At 38.1% G+C, this 21,190-nt stretch overlaps 1 protein-coding gene across 2 annotated transcripts in view; it reads right to left on the bottom strand.

The window, feature by feature from the left end:
• Positions 1–2,855: 2,855 nt before the first annotated feature.
• Positions 2,856–21,190, bottom strand: part of LOC113052344 (mothers against decapentaplegic homolog 3-like) — a 31,909-nt gene continuing 13,574 nt past the window's right edge. Inside the window, exons 2-9 of one of the 2 annotated variants that reach the window (XM_026216800.1) lie at positions 16,235–16,428; positions 14,011–14,145; positions 12,738–12,812; positions 12,298–12,348; positions 10,397–10,609; positions 10,153–10,290; positions 9,811–9,955; positions 2,856–3,225 (exon numbers count right to left, since the gene is read on the bottom strand). In XM_026216800.1, coding sequence (XP_026072585.1) covers positions 3,102–3,225; positions 9,811–9,955; positions 10,153–10,290; positions 10,397–10,609; positions 12,298–12,348; positions 12,738–12,812; positions 14,011–14,145; positions 16,235–16,428 — 1,075 coding nt within the window. In that variant the 3' untranslated portion in view covers positions 2,856–3,101. The remainder of the gene's footprint in view (positions 3,226–9,810; positions 9,956–10,152; positions 10,291–10,396; positions 10,610–12,297; positions 12,349–12,737; positions 12,813–14,010; positions 14,146–16,234; positions 16,429–21,190) is intronic. The other variant, XM_026216801.1, reaches the window with a different exon arrangement.

The raw sequence follows: 21,190 nt of genomic DNA, 5'->3' as shown, positions 1-21,190 counted from the left end.
ACAACACATTTTGAAGCTCAAGAGCCCGCTTCTCATTGCAAGCATTCACACAGACCTGCGCCTAACCGAAAGAGCAGTACATCATCTGGCTTTAGCAAACGCCTATTTTGACATTTCCCTTCTTCAAGCCCTTCTCCATATCCTACGAGCATTTGATGTATAAAAATACAGGGTTAACCCTACAAAAACCTGCCAGCAGTACAGTCCCACCTTTCAAAAGGTTACAAACACAGAGGTAAGAGCATTTCCCGTCCCACTTCTGAAAATATATTTGGTAGCAAAATAGAGTCTACAGTACAAATGGCATGAATTTCAGAAAATAGGCATGCATAATCATTTTATAAGACATATTTACAAGTTCAGCTGAGAAAGATCACAACCCTGAGTGGTCCAACCCTGGACAACCCACTTACTCAAGAATACAGATGAACACCTGTGTAGAAGTCTCCAGTATACTATTTACAAACTCGGTTATGAGAGTCGATGCAAAGGCACACTCACTCAGTTTCATTTCTGGAGAACGTGAAGACCCGCAAGTATGTGTACATACAGTATGCACGACTGTAGGATATTAAGAGGCAAGTTCTTAGTGCACAAAATGATGTAAGAGAAACTCGTTCAAAAGAGAAACTCGTTCTCCAAAGCAGAAAATTGAGACATCGGCAGACCTTGCAGAGCTCTTCACCCACTCAATAAAGACACTGAGCGAATAACAATGAAACCGCATCACAATACATGGAGTTAGAAGAGCAACGAATCCTATAAAACCCAGTAATTCACATTCATTCACACAGAAGAGACGGCCGGTTCACTGCAGACAAAGCTGAAATCAACACTAGACCAGATATTACAAAACCCTCACTGAGGACGGCTGGCACAGTTATAACATCCTCTCATGAATTCCACATGCATAGACTGGTGAGAGATGAAAAACTACCGAAGAAAGAGTGGCAGGCTCTTAGAATCTGTGCAATGACAAAATCCCTTAACATTTTAACAAGAGATATTGTGAAGCATGGATAACACTTTTAGAAGTGTTACATCAACTGCTGTGAACACACATTAAGTTTCTTATATAGTATTCAGTGCAGTGAATTTGAAAAAGGTGAATTGCTAATGTATGTGCTGTAAGCACATTTCACTGGCCAGGGCAAAACAGGATATGGAAATTCAATATTCTGGGGAAACTCTAAAAGAAAATATATATTAACTTGGGTGTCAATGTTTGAAGACAAAACATTATGACATGAGCCAAGTTTCATTATTTTGATAAAACCAACAACAAACAAAAAAAACATACTTGAAAACTTCATATTTACACTTTACAAAAAAAACCAAATGTCTCTATAAAATGATCAAGCCTCTTATATACCCGTTACAGTAAACGTGTACCATACACGGCATCATAAAAGACAAGACAGGAGAGATCTTACATATACATGCTGTATAACAACATATAAATGGCAATATTTTATATCAATAATGGCAATAAAAATGGCTAAAAATAACAAAAACGAATATTTACATATACATACAGTTGTGTTCAAAAATATTCAACCCCCTTGACTTGCAAGACAATTTGCTGTGGAGGGCACTTTTGAGTGATTCTGAGAATGGATCACTGATGAATCATGATGAAATTCAAATTGGCTCTAATCATTCATGTTCAAAATTATTCAACCCCCTTTGTGCAGAATCTTTTATTCTTTAAAATCACCAATAATAGCTGTCTGTAAGTGTTTAGAAGCTTATGTCACCTCTCTACTACAGTCTTGGCCCATTCCTCGACTGAAAAAGCTTTCAGATCACTGATAATCTTTGGTTTCCACATCCACCACTGCTTTCTTTAACAGGCCACTCAAGAACATTTTATAACTGATCACTGAACCAAGGAAAAGTAGATTTGGATGTGTACTTTGGGATGACTGGACTGCAGGAAAGTCCATTGATCATCAGCTTCAGTCTTTGCACCAAAGGCATCACAATTCTTGTCAAAATGGCCTGATACTTCATAGATCCATGATGTCCTTCATACAGTCATGATTTCCACTTCCTGCTACAGTAAAGAAACCCCATAACAAGACTGATCCACCTCCAAGTTTGAGGATGGAGATGGTGTTCTTCTGCTTATGAGCTTTGCCATTTTTTGCAGCAGACATACCGTTGATCCATGGGTCCAAAAAGTTCCAGTTTGGTCACATCACTCCATATAACATTCCTCCAGAGCTCCACAGGTCAACACAAATGAATTTTATCAAGTTCAAGTCTGCCTTTTGTTCTTCTTGATCAAGAGTGGTATTTATCAAGATGTCTCAACATGAAGGCAATACTTGTCTAGTGTTCTTCTACATGCTGCTTTGAAATGGTTTTCCTCCGTTCATCGGGTCATCTTGCAAGTCTTTGGCTGTACATTGCAGGTTTTTCTCAGTTGCTCTGATTAAACATTTTATGATATTGTGATTTTTCTTCAACACTTTAAGCTCAGAAATAAGACTGAGAGCTGTGTCTCTAGGAACTTTCAATGTCTTGGAAATCTTCATATAGCCTTAGCCTTTCTAAAGTAATACAATATTTCTTCTATTTTGCTTTTGTGAGATTTCTGTTTTTGCTACTCAACTTCAACACATGCATGGGCCAAACTGTATGTGTAACAGCTCAAGCTAATTCTGTTTTAGAGTTTCTAAAAGCTTAATTGTGTGTTTATTCCCCACCATGCAAATAAGTGATTTAAAAACAGCAATGTTGAATAGGGGTTGAATAATTATGACATAGCAGTATTATTAAAAGACCTTATAACTCAAATATATTACATTATATATTGACAATATCACTGTTAATATGCCAGTGAGCTGTTATAGATGCAAGTTTTATTATATCCTGGATCTTCAGAAAAGCTTGTATTTGTAAAGTACTGCAGTCTCTGAGGGGTTGAATAATTTTGAACACAACTGTATACTGTAATACACTCCTCCAACATGAGACAGGTGTGAAAGTGCTACAGAGTCTGGTGGGTATAAAGGTCTTCAGCCTTTGAATCCTGAAGGAACTGTTTTCCCCCAGATCTTGTGGTTTGTATATGTTGTTTGTGGAGGGAGGGATTCCTATGACACACTGGAGCAGCGGATGGAGGGGGAGCCCATCTGAGTGAGCACTTTGTCCAGCCACTGAAGAGGACCGTTCAGGTGCAGTTCTATCCAGCAGGGGGTGCTAGTCACTGTCTGCCGCCTGACAGCATTAAAAAGAGAGAGAGATGAAAACGAGGAGAGTAAACAAACAAACACACAGTATTCGGACACTTAAGCAAACACTTTAATATATGAATTGAACCGCATCAGATCATTGTTTCCAATATTTTTCTCACGCATCTGCACTTCAAATCGCATTTCTTTTAGCAATGAGCAATTTTAGGGATTGGCACATGAAAATCATTGCACATTTTAATCATTTGTTGCATGCCTTCGCTCCAATCACAAATATTTTGAGACAATGGAAATGTATTCATTTATACATTTTATTTGGACAAGAGCATGTTCTTGTATTTAAAACAGCTTGATGGAGAACAATGAAATTGCAACATTAATTGTGGTTTAAAGAGATAGTTCACCCAGAAATGTGCAAATAGCAATGGATTCTATTTATACTAAGGGAAAATAGCAGAATTTTTTAATGATATGATATTTACACAGTGCAAATAGCTATAGATTCTATTTACACTATGTTAAAATGGCAAGATTTCCTGCTATTTATACTACTTTCTGCAAAGAGTGGCAATTATCTGTACCTCAGTATTGTAGTACATTATAAAACTGCAATAATAACATAGAGTGTAAATTATCATTTCAATTCAAATTATTAAATGAATGCCTCCTTATTGGGAAAATAAAGCCTCCCCATACACCTCCCCAATACTTTATTTTCACCTTTTTGATTATTTCCTTCATTATTATTGAAAACAAATGCTTTTCTGATGCAATATGATATTTGAAAAGGTTGGTGGGCAGACTCTGCCAACAAGGCGGCTATTTGCACTTAGTGGAAATAGACACTCTGAAAATTTTAATTATGTGATCTTTTTTTACTCTATAATGTTGTTAAAAACCATACAGGTTTTTAACAACATTATAGAGTAAAATAAGATCACATAATTAAAATTCCTTTTTTCCTTTCTTCAGTTGAACATTAAAAAATATATATATTTTGAGAGATGTCTCAAAATTTGTTTTGTCCATATAATAAAAGTTAGTGGTCACCAAAATGTCATAATTTTGTGTACCAAAAAAAGAAGAAAAATCTTACAGGTTTGGGACAACATAGGAGTGTCTGTGTGTGAACTGTGTGTAAACTCTGCTCTGGTCCCTTACAGGGACGGTATTCACTGCCAGACACTTATATTACATTCCACAATGCTTACACAATACTTGTCTAAGCCCCCTCGCTTGTGCTCACACACACACACACACACACACACACACACACACACACACACACACACACCAGAAAAGACACAGTCCCGGAACTGCTGTTCATAACACCTTATACTGCTCCACTCTTTAATGGGACTTCCTCTAATCCTTCCACACACACACACACACACACACACACACACACACACACACACACACACACACACACACACACACGCACACGTGTAATTCTCTCCAGAATATCAGTTCCCCTCCTACTACATGACTCACAGTCACATCAGCACTGAGAGAATAATTCAGAAAATTATTACAGACAAATAGATTTTTAATTTCATTACTAAAGCTAAAACAACTCGATCTACTACAATCAATAATGATAACATCTAACCAGCAATACATTTCTCTATTGATTTATCTGTGTACAAGTTACTTAGTTTACTAAGCCACTTAGTTTTAAGTAGTGAAAAACCCACATTTTATGGACATTTGGACATTTTATTGTAATACTCTGTTTTATTTGTAACAGCAAACTAGTATCATTAAATATTCTTCAGTACACTACTTCTCAAAAGTTTGGGGTTTATAAGATTTTATGGTTTTGAAAACAGTCTCTTAGGCTCATATTTAAATATTATTACAGTTTATAAGAACTGTTCTCTATTTCAATATATTTACACATGTAATTTATTACTGTGATGCAAAGCTGAATTTTTAGCAGCCATTAATTCAGTCTTCAGTGTCACACGATCCTTCAGAAATCATTCTATAATGCAGATTTGGAGCCCAAGAAACATATTATTATCAGTGTTAAAAACTTTGCTGTTTAACATCTACTAGAAATCTTTTGTTATACTGTTATAAAGTCTTTACTGGCACTTAAAAAAAAAAAAGAAAAGAAAATCCAAACTTTTGAGTGGTAGTGTATATGCAGCACATATGTTTATACACACACACACACACACACACACACACACACACACACACACACACACACACACACATATATATATATACATATAATGCAAAGTAATGCGAAAAAAGCATCAAGTTAAAAGCAAGTTCTTTTGAATTACTTTGGTTAAACTGTTCTGCTGCTCCCACGTTGGGTTTTGAAACACTTCACAATGTAATCTTCATATTCTAAATCCTTTTCATTACAGCTCTATCAAACAAATGTATATCTGCCCACTGTTTTTGTTCCCTTGCATGTTCTATTGATCAGTCTCTCATTCTTCAATACTGAGTTTTTCAGTAAATTCTCAGTAACACTATATCTTCACTGAATAAAAAGTATTAACCATGTTAAAAAAAAAAAAGAACAAAAGAAAGAAACTTCTTACTGACTCCAAACTTCTGAATGGTAGTGTACTGTATATGCAGTGCAATACTGTGTTTCAAATCACCTCACAATGCAACCAATATGATGTGTCCTCGCAAGTTATTATATTGATCGATTGACTACCTCTCACTCTTCTACGACATTTTTCTCAGTAAATCTTTCATTCGTCTATGAACAGACCACAGGCTGATTATAAGGGCCGTGCTGAAATACAGTATAAGCACAGGCCACAGTCTCCAGCAGACTACAGAATGTATTAAGAGAGAAAAAGAGATGGAGTAGTGGAAAGAGGGAAAGACAGTATGAGTAAGGCTCTTCCTCAACTCAGTTGTTACTCTTCTGTGCTGACACTGTGAAAAGATTAGCGCATTTAAAGTCAAGTTTTGGACAAGTAAATGGTAAAAAAAAAAAAAAGCACAGGTGAAATCAAGTGTTTTAATCTGGCGATGGTAAATACAGGGTCCAAGGATAAAGTGCTCCAAAGGCTTTTTTAATCTGCAACAGGGACAGTTTGTCAGCACTCGAAGAGGTGGATGTGAAGGTGGGGAGACGTGGAGAGGCGTGAGAGAGAGAGAAGGAGTGGGTGTCTGCTGAAACCCGACAGCTCAGATTGTGTCTCCACACGCCAAGCTGTCTGGAAACCACAGTCTCACTCTCTCTCACACCAGTCTTACTCTTTCCTATTTTCTTCTCAAGCTTTCCTTACAGATGTCCCTGGTCAAAACCCACAACTGCTTCTGATTAGGGTCTTGGTTCCTTTGGCTCAAACAATAAAGTTACTCAAAAGAGCAAGAGGGGGAGAAAAACAGAAAGAGAGCGAGAGAGACCAGGAAACTCTGAGACATTATGAAGCACACCATGTGTGGGTTTGTTTGGTGTGGAATGATTTGCCAGCGCAGACCTAACAGTTTACACGACGGACACGCTAAGCTGGTGGACAGAGCTCTTCACCAGAGCATGCCAGACCAGGAAAAAGAGTTACCCAGCCTAAAAGACCCTGCCTTGACCCCGCAGGCCTGTCCTTCCTAAAATAGCCTTAAAACAACACTCCCTTCTATTGTTCTATAAAGCAGTAAAATGGTCTAAGCTTCCTTTATTATAAACTTCTATAGAACTCAAACTTCTATCATTTCTATTTATATCTGCTGATATTAGAGATATTGTAACGTTATCAGTCAATATTAAACATTAGGGAGGCAAAATATTATTAAAAATTGTCCATTACCGATAAGCTGATTATTTTCAGCTAACAATTTTCAGTTAATACATTTTATATAATTAATTCATTTTTGGATGATATTATAATTCTATACTATTCTGTGTAAAAAAAAAAACTAAAAAACTCAAATCAATCATTTAAATGAGCATGTACAATTAAATGTCCAACATCAGTTGATGACAAAAAATAAAAATAAAAATAACAAAATTTATTTATTTATTTATCAGTTTATTTAACAGGGACAATGCAGTATAACATTGCTACAGTTTCATGCAGCCGATGCTCTACATATAGGCTTCTAGCCAATGGCTAATTTGCAGCCCTAGTCCCTGGTTAGGCTAAAAAAAAAAAAAATATAAAAAAATAAAAATAAAAAAAAAAAACAACTAATTCTATGTACAACCATCAATGTTCACATATCTGCTTTTGTTTGAACCACTTTTTCAGTTTTGTTTGAAAAATATTCAACTGTGTTTGCATTTTCAATTCAGCTGACAAGCTGTTCCATAACAATGCACCTTGAACTGTAAATGTAGATTGTGCAAATTTAGTTTTTCTCTGTGGTGCTATACAGTTCTGTGTAGTTGCACCTCTTGTAGCGATCCCCCTACTACTCTGTTTTGATATTAATTCGCATATAACTTTTGGCGCAAGATTGTTTAAACATTTAAAAAACATTTTAATAACAGATGAATTTATAAAATTTTCAAAACTAAGCAAACTATATTTTTGTAAAATGCTACAGTGATGCCATCTGGTTGGTTTCTTATCCAAAACTTTTAGTGTTTGTTTATATAGGGATCTAACAGGTTTAATAGTCAGTTGAGAAACCTGACTCCAGACAGTCACACAGTAAGATAAGTGTGAAAAAATCATTGCATGCATGTATAACTTGGCTGCTTTCAATGATAAATATGGTCTAATCATGTAAAAACAATTCAGATTTGTTTTGATTGTTCTACATAGCTTCTTAACATGCATATCAAATTTCAAATGAGAGTCTAAAATAACACCTAAATATGTAAAATGATTAACCGTTTCAATTTCCTTTTGATTGATCTTAATTATAAAATCACTCATTTCCTTCTTTCTGATTGAAAAACACATTGAGACAGTTTTTGTACAATTCAGGGTCAAACAACTGTTCTGTAACCACTGTGTCACACCAATCATTTCATTTCTTAATATTTCTGCGGCTAAACTTGGAGTCTTTGCAGATACATAAATGACTGTATCATCTGCATATAACTGACAAAATCTCTTAATATTGGCTGGATGTTTAATTGTGCATGTTTACTTAACCCATTTTTACATATAGACTGCCTATACCATCATCTAACACTCACTTAAAAGTTAATCTCTCAATCACACTGGATCCGCGCCAAAACAATTGGTCCAAGATCCCCTGAACGAGGTGGTCTCGTTTCGATTGAAAATGAACTCCAGTGCGGTTCAGTTTTAATGACAAAAGCAATCCGATCCAATGAACCAGGCTATTACACTACTGAGTAATTACATAAGTTCGGTGAAAAGCAGTACACGGTCCTGGCATCCCTAATATCACATAGAATTTAGGATAGATAGTATGCACATTGGGACACAGGCAATATTTGTGGGTGAGCACGTTTTCCACACTCAAAATCAAAGTGCGCCTTTACCAGAGCTGCACAATTCATCTAAATTAAATCACAAAGGTAATAAATTGGAATTAGGCAGAAGCAGCTATTATCATGCGTCTCTTTAGTGAAGCACAGTTCTGTGATCAGGAGTAAATCTCCATCCGATGGCCAGTGGGCGCCCTCACGCTGAAAATACAAATATGCTCAGACGAAGAAATCCAGGAAATGCCTGTCGCTGCAGCTCAATAAACAGAAGATATAACTGCTTTCATTGATTCAACACAGGACTAAACAATATATGGTTTAACTGAGCTGCTCTTATTAAAATTTTCATCATAATTCATCATAGTTCATCACTGCTTGGAATACAATGAATTATTTTGGGCCTTAATTATTCTGTTTAAGGAGCCACATCTCACAGAAGACTTTATTTCAAACACTCGTCTGATGTCAAACGATTTTGTCGATTTCACAATCTTACAATTATATTGTTCGCGATTATGGACGCAATTTTGAATAGCTTGTCAGAGAACTACGGCTCTGAAGTAAATTCTGCTCCACCTGAAAGCAGGTGAGGGAGATTTACTGCAAATCAATTTTGAAGTGGTATTATCCTAAACCACAGAAGGAACCCACACTTCCTGTTAAATTCTTTGAGTTTGATTGTCGTGATCAGCTTTATTATGAATAATAAAAGATACAAAAGACCAATTAAATTTGGTATTAAAATTTATTTGTATTTTAAGGGTGCTTTCATACCTGTAGATCGATTGCTTTGTTCCGAAACAGGGATTACAGGTATGATAGCACCCTTCAAATACAAATTAATTTTAATACCAACTTTAATTGGTCTTTTGTATCTTTAGTGAATCTTTTATTATAAGTATTCAGTAAATTATTAATATTTAACGTTAACTTTTATGGTTTCCATTTATGGTCCATTTGATTAAAATCAAGACATTACCATAAATCTAAATGTAAAATAAAATACAAAGTTGTTTATGTCATTGAGTATTCATAATAAAGCTGATCACAACAATCACACTCAAAGAATTTAACAGGAAGCACGGGTTGCTTCTGTGGTTTTGGATAATACCACTTCAAAAGTGATTCAAAAGTCTTTGAGCGAAGTCAAATCGAGGCCACGTTCCCAGAGTGGCAAGCAAGCTGATAGATATGGCAGGATTGAAGTGACTGCAGTAATCGTACCTGTACTCGGCTCCCCAGCCCTTCACGAAGCTCATGCGTATGGTGCACATGCGGGTGAGCTGGTACACGGCCTCAAAGCCCTGATTCACAGACTGGGCCAACAGAGCTGCAAACTCCTGGTTATTAAAGATCTTCAGATTACAGCCTGGAAGGACACAAAGCAGTTTGAAAAAGTTCACACAATCAAAATCAACTAAAACAAACTAAAATGACAAAACTGATTCAGCTGAATGTCATGCAACTATCACAAAGGAAGCTCTGTTTTATCCTGTTTAGTACAGCTATTCAGTATCTCTCTTGTTAACCAGGGTGATTTGTTGAGGGTCTCTCGTTTTATCTTACCAGGTGGGATCTTGCAAACAGTGGCGGGGTGCCAGCCATAACGTTGGTTACAGTTGGGACTCTGAACAAAAATGGCACTGTCACTTAGACACTCAGCAAACACTTCACCTCCGATGTAGTACAAACGCACACCTCGGCCTGCAAAAAACAGGGAGGTTGCCACATTAGGAAATATTAAATGAAGTATTTATTTTTAAACAATATTACCTAATGAATGAGTGATTTAGAACGATGGTGTGTGTACCAATGTGTCTGCGCGTGAGCTCCACAGCAGCGTTGCGATTAACGTTGGACAGCAGGCCCAGGCAGAAGCGTTCAGAGTTGGACGGGTCTGTGAAGCCGTCTACAGTTAAAGAGGGCTGGGAGGCATGGAAAGTTTCACCGACTCTCTGGTTCAGCTCATAGTAGGAGATAGAGCACCAGAACGCTGGTTCACAGTATGTCACCGGCTGTAGATCTGATAGAGAGAGAGAAAAAAAAAAACGAACAATAAAAGCAGAGAATCCACCAGGAACAGACATGCACTAAAATAGGCGGTGGAAAAGAAATAGAAAGAAAAAGGAAAAAAGACAGGAAAAAGAAAAACAAATGGGTGGGAATACCGGATGAGACAGAGCACGGGGACTGGGAACTGACGACACTGTGATGTCAAGAGCAAGTTACTTCCCAGAAATAAAGGCTGAGTCGGGAAATACCATCATCACTTGGAAAACTATAGAAAATTACAGGCTTTTGGCCCTGGCCTTTCTCTCTGACATATTCGCACTCAACCTCTGCTGTGGAGAAGAGAAATCGCTGGGGGATCTGAGCGGTGTCTGCGGTGTCTCCCTTGCTTAGATAGTAACTGGAAGAATGTTTAGTGTGGGTGGTCGTTTTGGGGACATACAAATAATCCTTTCAGCAGTCCATTTCCTCTGAGAGACTGTGTGACGAGTGGGCCGGTGGAGTGATTTGGAAATGAGCGGCACCTGCTCAACTCAGCGGTCTCGCGTGCCACGGAGAAGATGGAAGGATATAAAACTGGAGCGACGACAGTGAAGGACGAGAGAGGAGGACCAGGCCTGGGCTATATTTTGTGTTTTGGTTTTGTTTGTGCGTGGCAGTCATCCGTCAGGGGCTGTCGCGCTGTTTTGTGTTTATTTTGGTATTAAAAGTTTCATTTGAATGTTTGCCGCCTCCTTCTTCCCGTGATTATGAAGTTTAAACTCCATTACAGACTTAAAACACATTTCTAGAAACACTCACTTTTAATTACACACGGTTTTATCAGTACAGTTCAATCAGTCAATCCGTGCACTGATTTAGGTCCAACAAACACATAAATTCACATAATGCAGTAAAAGTTCTCGGCTCATTTGGAGTTGGACTTAAGGAAAATTATGATTACAATAATCGAATAAGAACTACTTTGACACAGAGTGAGTCATTACGCGGATTCATATCATTAACTCATCGGCTAAAGACCAATTGTTTTGATCAATTCATTAAAAAGAGCTAAATCATGCGAGTCAATGATTCATGAGTCAGTCTGAGTTGTATGTTTGTGTGTTTTCACAAGTTCTTTAGTTTATTATTTATCTTTGCGTTAGTTTGCGGGTGGCCAGTCTTTTACTCTCATTACATTCAATTCAGATTGCAAGCGCAACTCGGTTAGCTTCTTTTTTTCTCGTCACTGTGGCTCTGTAGATTGAGCAGCAGTGCAGCTCTGTTGTATAGTAGTTTATTGGACATTAAGTATTTTAGTACAGTGTTCTGTCGCCTCAGCATTTGAATCATGGAGAAGAAACATTAACATAACCGAATGTCAGGAAGACTCTATAAAAGTCTATATATTTTCAACTTGAAAAATGAAAATGAAAATCTGATATGATCTGATCGAGACAAAAATAATGTGGACTCAACATGATGGTCAACTGTTAGTAAATCATGTTCACAGGTCACAGATAATTGGCCTAAATAACATCTGGCGAAAGGACTACCAATGAAAACTAGCCATTGGGTACATTTACATTTATGAATGTTGACTAATGTACACTGTCCCTTTTTTTTTTTTTTTTACTAAATTAATAAATATACTGCACTTGTGGTTACTCTGCTAAGACACCAGTGTAAATTTACGATATACACACAAGCAAAAAGAGTTACCTAAATTGTTGTGGGCAGGAGAAACAAGGTTCGGAGACAGATTTGGAGACCCTGAAATGAAAAGAACAGATAAATGTTTTAATGGTGTATGAATGTACACAGCATGTTTTGATAAAATAACTTTTGATTTGATTTACAATAATTGAAGTGTGCAGAGTCAATTATTTCACTTCCATTCCATTAAAGTATCCACAAGTGTTTGTCTCATTTGTCAAATTTTGCAGGTTTTCGTTCCTAAATGCTCCTCTGCGTAGATCTACTTCCTTGCACAACTGATTAAGTATCAGAAAGAAACTCAAAAACAAAGTGGAAAAGTGATATGGAACTGAAATGCCACCAACAAACAGAACTACTTCATAGCTGTGCAGTCATAGGAAATTCACTGCGTCAACATGTCATCTTTAAAGACTGCAACATCACGGTGGTTTAACTGGCATCACCTGTGTCCATACCGCGGTTCATCTGATGATCGCTTGTCTCTCCATCCTCACTGATGTAGCCTGGAGGGGGCGTTTCTGCAATACATACAAACACACAGGTTAACCAGCATGCACACAATTCATACACATTCATAACACATAACACATCCGGCTAAATCTAGCAGGTGCATCAGAGACAATGACTCACAAGTGTTTTATTTCCCCCTCAGATTAAGAAATCTGGGGTCAGCTCAGTTCCAGCAGCAGGATATGAAACAACACACACTGCCCCCTATTACAGTAACAGCCTGTCTCTCTGCAGCAAATACCATTCGGATGAAACTAATCCCAGCCAGAGCCACTCCATACATACTCCATGTAGTGAAAACCAGTCTTTAAAAGCACTTCAGCATAAACGCTCTTGTGTCCGTCTGATGCAACAACTGGTAAACATCTCTTGTGAGTAGTCCTACAAATATAATAAACGAGAGGACTGTAGCAGTCATTTGTTTACTGGGTGGGATTAACATGTAAATAGTTAAATGGTTGTGCCTGTTTATGCCCTTTTTCTCTTTTGAGAAACGAGTGTGTGCCATTACTCTGGTCTTCTTCAGTAACACATGCTCATTTGAATATGCTAACAATGTTGAAAACAATTGTGCTGCTTAACAGGGATATCTTTTTTTCTATATTTATTTCTTTGATTCATAGAAAGATAGAAAGAGCAGCATTTATTTGAAATACTCATCTTTTGTAACATTATGAACATTAAGTATTTCCTTCTCTAATGCATCCTTGCTGAAAAGTTTATTAATTTCTACCGACCCCTAACATTTGAATGTTGGTGTACATACAAGAGGTCAGAATATGCTTTATGCTTATGCATAAATTAAAATTCTGATTTATTTTAGATGAACATGATTTTTTCAGGTGTTAACTCTTCTTTATTGGTGCTTCATCAACACTGTAACACAATGATGTATTGACTGTCTTCTGCCTGAATGGAGGCCAGTGAACAGAGCTATTACTCTATCTGTGTGTTTTGTCTCTTTCCTCCTCCCACATCCTTCCAGTAAAGTGATCCACCCACTGCCCACTAGACCACTGGAGCTACAGCTACAGACTAAGCCTAGTCTATTAAATCAGGAGAACACTTCAGACTGTGCTGCTTTCTGGCAGATGATGACGATATATTACTTTAGAGGCTACTTTTTTGTTGTACTTCATGGCTAGTCTGTTTTTACAACACTATGAACCTCAGCTCCATGAGTATTTTTCAGTTCTTCCTTCCTACCTGGTATGTAGTTGCTCTGGGGTTCGATGCCAGCGGGAAAAATTGTGTTTTCTGGGATGGAGTGACTGTAGTCATCCAGAGGAGGAAATTCACTGGGGATTTCAGTGTGACGAGGCACCAGCACTGGAGGAAGAACTTTAGTGAAGGAGAGAAAGTAAAAAAGAATGAGATTTCTCAATTAAAACACAAATAAATATACTGTTGATCCACAACTGGCACAACATACTGCAGATACTTCTATATTACTATTAATGCTAAACCGGGCTGTGCGTTATGGATTAAAAAAAAATAAAAAATACTATCTCAATGCTATTTCGACTTCAACAATAGAATTTTGACACAATATTGACTAACACTTTACATTTATAAATGTGCTCTGCTTGACTTTATCTGAAGTAGTTGCACAGTATTTCAGTATTACAGTATTTAAGTGGGGACATTTAATTTCCAGCCATTTTGTTGACTTGATTGAACAGATACTACAATATAAAGGGGTCATATGATGGTATTTCAATTTTCCCTTTCTCTTTGGAGTGTTACAAGCTCTTGGTGCATAAAGAAGATCTGTAAAGTTGCAAAGACTAAAGTCTCAAATCCAAAGAGATATTCTTTATAAAAGTTTAGACTCCACTACGCCCCCCTAAAATGGCTCGTTCTTACACGGCCCCACATGAATACATCACTATGTGGAAAATTTGCGTAATGCCGCTCAAATGTTCACGCAAACAAAGAAGGCCTGGTTTCAGTAATCGCAGTTAGTGTTTAAGCAGTCATGTCATAGAGATGCTGTGTGTATCTAGGTGAAAACAAAAGCACTTTATTTGGCCTTCCTAAAGTAGATGCATTTAGGAATCTTTAAGATTACTTACAAAAGAACAGCAATGTATTTTATGGACGACCGTTTCATGATGTAATTCTGACTTTGCTACGCTTCTGAATCAGCTACTGTTAGTATGTTTTGTTATTACTTTAAGTATTTGCTATTGAATGTTCAAATGCAGAGTTTTTCGACAAGTGCTTGTGGTGAATGGCCAATCACAATGCACTGGGTCAGTTGGCAAATCAGAGCAGACTGTGCTTGTCGGAAGGAGGGACTTTGTAGAAAACAACACGTTTGAGAGAGGCGGGGCATAGAAGACCTACAATAAATGTACAGTATTTGAAAAATAATGTTTTTTGGACATTAAAGCATGTGTTTAAACATGCCAAAATACATCAAATACACAACATACTGATCTTTAAAAAAGCATCATATGACCCCTTTAAACTGAGCAGAGCTGGATGATGACATCATTGAATTCAATGGTGAACTGCCTTTTTGATTTATTGATTGTATTTTGCTATTTAATGCTGTTCAGTTGCTTTGTTACAATGTGTATTTTTAAAAGTGCTATATAAGTAAAGGTGACTTGACTTGACTATTTTTGCCTTTATAAGTGTAGATTGTGGACAGGAATTGAAGATATGGAGTATAGTCTATACAACGGTGTTGAATTTATTACATAAAGAACCATATTAATGTAATTACACACTTTGTGATTATGAATACATTCATAATGATTATTTTATCAACTTTTGCAGATTGAATGCATTAATTATGCATTCATACAGCACTTTATTGTGTATTGCTGTATTGTATTCCAGCATCTGGATGATGTGATGGCAGCCACAGGACAATGGCGCCAGTGCACTCACCACACACCAGAGACAGGTGGAGAGGAGAGGGAGTTATAGAGCCAATCGAGTGAATTCAATTACATTTTAAAGTCTTTCGCTTTGGATGAAGTTAATTATCATATTTTTGTTTAAATGGGTGGACACACTACACTGTTTTCATTCTTTTGACTTCCATTCAAAAGTGAGGTGACAAGTGTGAGAGAGGTGACATGTGGCCAAGTATGGTAACCCATATTCAGAATTTGTGCTCTGCATTAAACCCATCCAAGTGCACACACAAAGCAGTGAGAAGTGAACACAAGCCTGGAGCAGTATGCATACGAATCAATACAGAAACAAATCATTTCAAAGCTCAGTTTATTAAAGTTAAATCTTTCATATCCCATCTGTTGCACTGTCCAAAGATATTTTGCATGCTCAAAATCAAATAATAATTGGCACATTCTCTGCAGTGCTGTGCTCAACCCCTTGTAGCAAACTTCAGGCCTAAACGAATGATACGGTCTGATAGTGTGCTTGATCCTTTCATAAATATCAGTTGTATTACCTGGTGTCTCGACCCGCTGGTAGTGGTAGGGATTGACACAGACCTCGTCCTTTTTGGTGTGGAAGGCAAACTCACAGAGTTCAATGGCTCTGAGCTCATGATGAGACTGCAGGTCCGGCCAGCGCCAAAGACGACAGTAGATCACATGAGGAAGTCCTTTTCTGTGAGATACTTGCAACCGACCATCTAGTGATCTGAGAGAAAGAGAGAAAAATAATAGGAGTTAATATTGATGACCTTTAGCAGAAACAGTCCCAGCAGCTCATTCTCAATAATCCAAAACAGAAGTGCAGAGGAAATGTTATTATGGCTTAAATAAGAAGCATTGTGTAAAATCTTAAATTACCACAATATAAACACTGCTCAAAGAGTTGCAGGGACAATGCCAAGGTATTATGTGAGACCGCAGATGAAGTAAAAGTGACCCAATTTCCTGATAATTTGATGCTCTCGGTTACACGTCACATGTGATGTGAACGAAAAAAAAAGCGTTTTCAAAACAACATATGCGCGCGTTTAAGGCACGTGTGTTGATGGGCTTTTTCAGGGAAATTAAGGTTTGTAGATGTTTTATATCATCTATAAAGTCTTTGTACACAAAGACTTCACAACGCAATACAGGGAAGAGATGTCAGTCAGCTAAATCCACCAGCAACAGCTGTTTCGCATGATTGAAATGACTTTTAAAAATAAAACTAATTTTTATTTGATACACAACTGATTCTAATTAATTCTGATGTTAAAATATGTTCTCAGAACTCTGTACTGTTTGTTTATGGGCAGGTTATGAAGTTATGGGCAGGTTATGAAGTCAGTCACGGCATCTTTCAACTGTAAGTGAAGCGCGAGACCGCGGTCATGAAGTTCGCAGTTCCACCACCAAACAGCAGCCCATCACCGCCTCAGATTTCAGTGACACACCAGCACAAGAACTGGCACAATTTTGGGTAAAAAAGGATAACCGAGAATGGTTTAATACACTTGAATTAAAAATTTCACTTTTAAATGTTGTTTATATAATTAAAATGATTGTTAAACGAGTTTTCAAAATATGTAATATTGTATGTATGTAATAACTATGCTGTATAATTCAACTTGTTTTATAATTTTGTCCATGGGTCCTTTTGCTTATTAATAAATGTTCACCTTTTGATTATTACTCTTGCCTCTAGTAGTTCTGTGTGTGACTTTTAATTTCCAACCTATTTTTGGTACATTTTATCCCAGCAATAATAATTCTTAAAAAATAGTTGAGCTAAATAAAACAAGAGTTAACAAAAATTTATATTTTTGGGTGAACTATCCCTTACACATGCGCGCCCCAGCAGTCAAAAACACATTAAGGTTAACAGAGACAAGAGAGACTGGAGGGAGGGTGAAGGAACCTAACAGAACAACAAAAAGCATTCCAGTACACATCGTATTTTTACCTGCTTCGCTTTTTAACTGCGGGCAAATAAACTCAGACTTTTCTTTGGATGGCCCCATGTGGAAAAGGAAAAAGGCATAATCATCTCAGAATAATGCACTGAAGGCCCCGAGCAACGGAGAACAACCACACAGTGAACTTTTTGTTTCTGAGGCGAGTTATTCACGGGTCGAGACAAAGAGGACTTTCGCAGGCATAATCTAGCACACCATCATATCAAAACACATTTTCACACTAGCCTCATTCTGTACTCCTACGGTGCTTATCTTTACATTCAAGGGCTTTCGAGCGACTCGCACATTTTCATGATGCCTATCAGTGAGGCAGCCTCCTATAATGGTACATCTGTGACTGAGATCAGATCAAATACGCTGACACAATGCACGCACTGCTCCGGTGTTCTGGAAAATGGGGCCATACAGTATGGTCCAAACCTCTCAGAGCACTCTATTATACATGACTGCTACATGGTGTGCTTGAAATATGCAACAGCAGCCAAAGTGCTGAGAGAGAGAGGAGGGCTGTAGACTAGGTCAGCAAAGCTCTCCCGCCCTTTGAGGAAACCAGGCCACAGTCAGATACCATTCATAACACACTATCATTCATCCTTATACATAATCCATAAAGCACAGATATAATAAGAAAGGTGTGATCTTTCCTTACCAGACCCCTCTAAATGGGGTCATATAATACCTTTCACGTTATTTTGTTTTTGTTCGCTGTACTTCACTTAAAAACAGGTCATAAATACGACAGGTAACTACAATTAGGATCATTTAGGAAATGAAAAAGTTTGCACTGAGATCAGTCCTTGGGCTCTGGCATTCATTAGATGCATCAGTCTGAAAATATTGTATCAAGCATCAGTTATTCAATTTTCCATTACATTCCAGCGCTCAGCAGAGAGAGAGCCTGTGTTTGCTGCGCAGCGTGGGCAGACCTCATGTGAAAAGGAAGCACTGAATGACTATTGATTGATCTACAGAGGGCAAATTAGGTCAGCAGCAAGGCACATCCAACCAAAAGAAACGCAGACCTGTGTGCACACACACACAGCCTGGAGGGCGGGTCTAGGCCACTCTCCCTCTGTCCCAACCCCCCCCAATGCCGGCTGTCACTTGAGTAGAGAGAGGGGTGAGATTGTTAGAGAGAGGGGGTGAGCTGGAGGGATGGAGGGGTCTGACACAGGCTGAACCCCACTGGGTAGATTTAATCTGGAGGGCAAAACACAGACATTGTGGTCTACATTGGCCAATTTCTGGATCAGCCCATGCAGCCTTGACTTGGCCATGACACTGACACTTCCACAGAGCATTATCATACTCGGCTATCATAGAAATCAGAAACAGCTTTAATGTTCTGGATCTTTTTGTGCAACTTTTACAAAGGCAAAACTACAGTTGATGTGTATACTTCGACTTATACACCACTAGATTCAACAATGTGTTTGTTTGAACTCAAGAATTTTACTTTCCTAAGTAACTTTCAACTTCATTTCGTTTTACTTTTCTGTGCTGTGTCTGGTGTGATCGGGCCTTTAGCGTGTATGCTTTTAAAGCTGAACTTACATGCCTCTCTGTTTGAAATCAGTGAGTTTGACAAAACACAAACTCAATGAACTGTGATACATGCAAATTTGATGCAAAGGGAGAGAAGGACAAAAGCAACTTCGACATTAGACCAGACTGACTGTGGGACCATTTCACCCCGAGGAACATACCCCAACCCAGCCCCACAGCCCCCCTTCAAAAACACTTCAAGACCGCTGCTATTTCCCCTTCCCCCCAGTATAAACCCAGACAACACGCAGCAGTACAACAGACTTAAACCCAATTTATACTTCTGAATTGAGATATGTGTTGTATGGTGTAGCTTGACGTGCACCTCTCCAAAAATCACTTCTACGTGGACTGCAAGCGCTGTGACTGGTCTGCTAGATCCCCCCTCCCTCTGTATGTACTTATGTATGTAGTATGTAGTTTTCTGTGTGTGTTTATGTGCACATAAATATATTTTAAAGGGGGGGTGAAATGCTATTTCATGCATACTGATTTTTGTACACTGTTAAAGAGTTGGATTCCCATGCTAAACATGGACAAAGTTTCAAAAATTAAGTTGTACGTTTGAAGGAGTATTTCTGTTCCAAAAATACTCCTTCCGGTTTGTCACAAGTTTCGGAAAGTTTTTTTCGAGTATGGCTCTGTGTGACGTTAGATGGAGCGGAATTTCCTTATATGGGTCCTGAGGGCACTTCTCCCTGAAGAGCGTGCGCTCCCGTATAGCAGAGCACTGAGAGGCTGAGCACAGCCTGATCAGAGCGAGAGCGTCGCGAAATGTAACAAAAGAAGTGTGTTTTTGGTTGCCAGGGCAAGACAACCCTGCACAGATTACCAAAAGAGAAACAGCATTAAGGGACCAGTGGATGGAGTTTATTTTTACAGAGCATCAACGGAGTTATGCAAGTATTTGTGTTTGTTCCCTGCATTTCGAAGATGCTTGTTTTACAAACAAGGCCCAGTTTGACGCCGGATTTGCACATCGTTTATTTCTTAAAGAGGGGGTGAAATGCTATTTCATGCATACTGAGTTTTTTACACTGTTAAAGAGTTGGATTCCCACGCTAAACATGGACAAAGTTTCAAAAATTAAGTTATACGTTTGAAGGAGTATTTTTGTTCCAAAAAAACCTCTTCCGGTTTGTCACAAGTTTCGGAAAGTTTTTTCCGAGTATGGCTCTGTGTGACGTTAGATGGAGCGGAATTTCCTTATATGGGTCCTAAGGACACTTCTGCCGGAAGAGCGCGCGCTCCCGTATAGCAGAGCAAAGAGAGGCTGAGCACAGCCTGATCAGAGCGAGAGCGTCGCGAAAAGTCACAAAAGAAGTGTGTTTTTGAGAAACAGCATTAAGGGACCAGTGGATGGAGTTTATTTTTACAGAGCATCAACGGAGTTGTGTAAGTGTTTTTGTTTGTTCCCTGCATTTCGGATTGCACATTGTTTATTTCTTAAGGATAATGCAGTCCCAACGGAAAAGGGTCACGATCGTGTGTTGGAACCGCAGGCGGTGAGTAAAACTGCTTCAAATATCTCTGTGTTGTTAACTTAGCTATCAGCGCGTAAGCACATCAAGTAAACAACATGCGATGTTGTCATCAAACTGCACTTTCCACATGTACAGCTTAAAAAAAAAAAAAAAAAAAAGACGACAAAGTGGAACTAACCACTAAGCAAATATATACAGTTTCAGTACATACCACATAGCATACCGCCTTTGCTGATGCTGCTCTTGTTAAATTTCAGCCTCTGGATCTGTGTCACAGCTTCCAAACGCTCTCAACGCAAAAGCCTACTGACGCTCGTGATTCTTTAGCTCCGCCCACACGTCACGCCTCTAGGCGCTCGTGTTTTTCCGGGAAAAATCGGTACAGACTATCTTTCTCTTATAAATATAATAAAAATAAAGACTTTTTGGAGTTATGAAGGATGCAGAACTACTCAATAGGTAGTCAAGATTAACAGGATATTGA

This window comes from Carassius auratus, chromosome 32 (genome assembly GCF_003368295.1).
Source record: "Carassius auratus strain Wakin chromosome 32, ASM336829v1, whole genome shotgun sequence".
NCBI lineage: Eukaryota > Metazoa > Chordata > Actinopteri > Cypriniformes > Cyprinidae > Carassius > Carassius auratus.
Note: the sequence above shows the minus strand (reverse complement) of the source record. Positions and strands in the feature narration are given on the sequence as shown.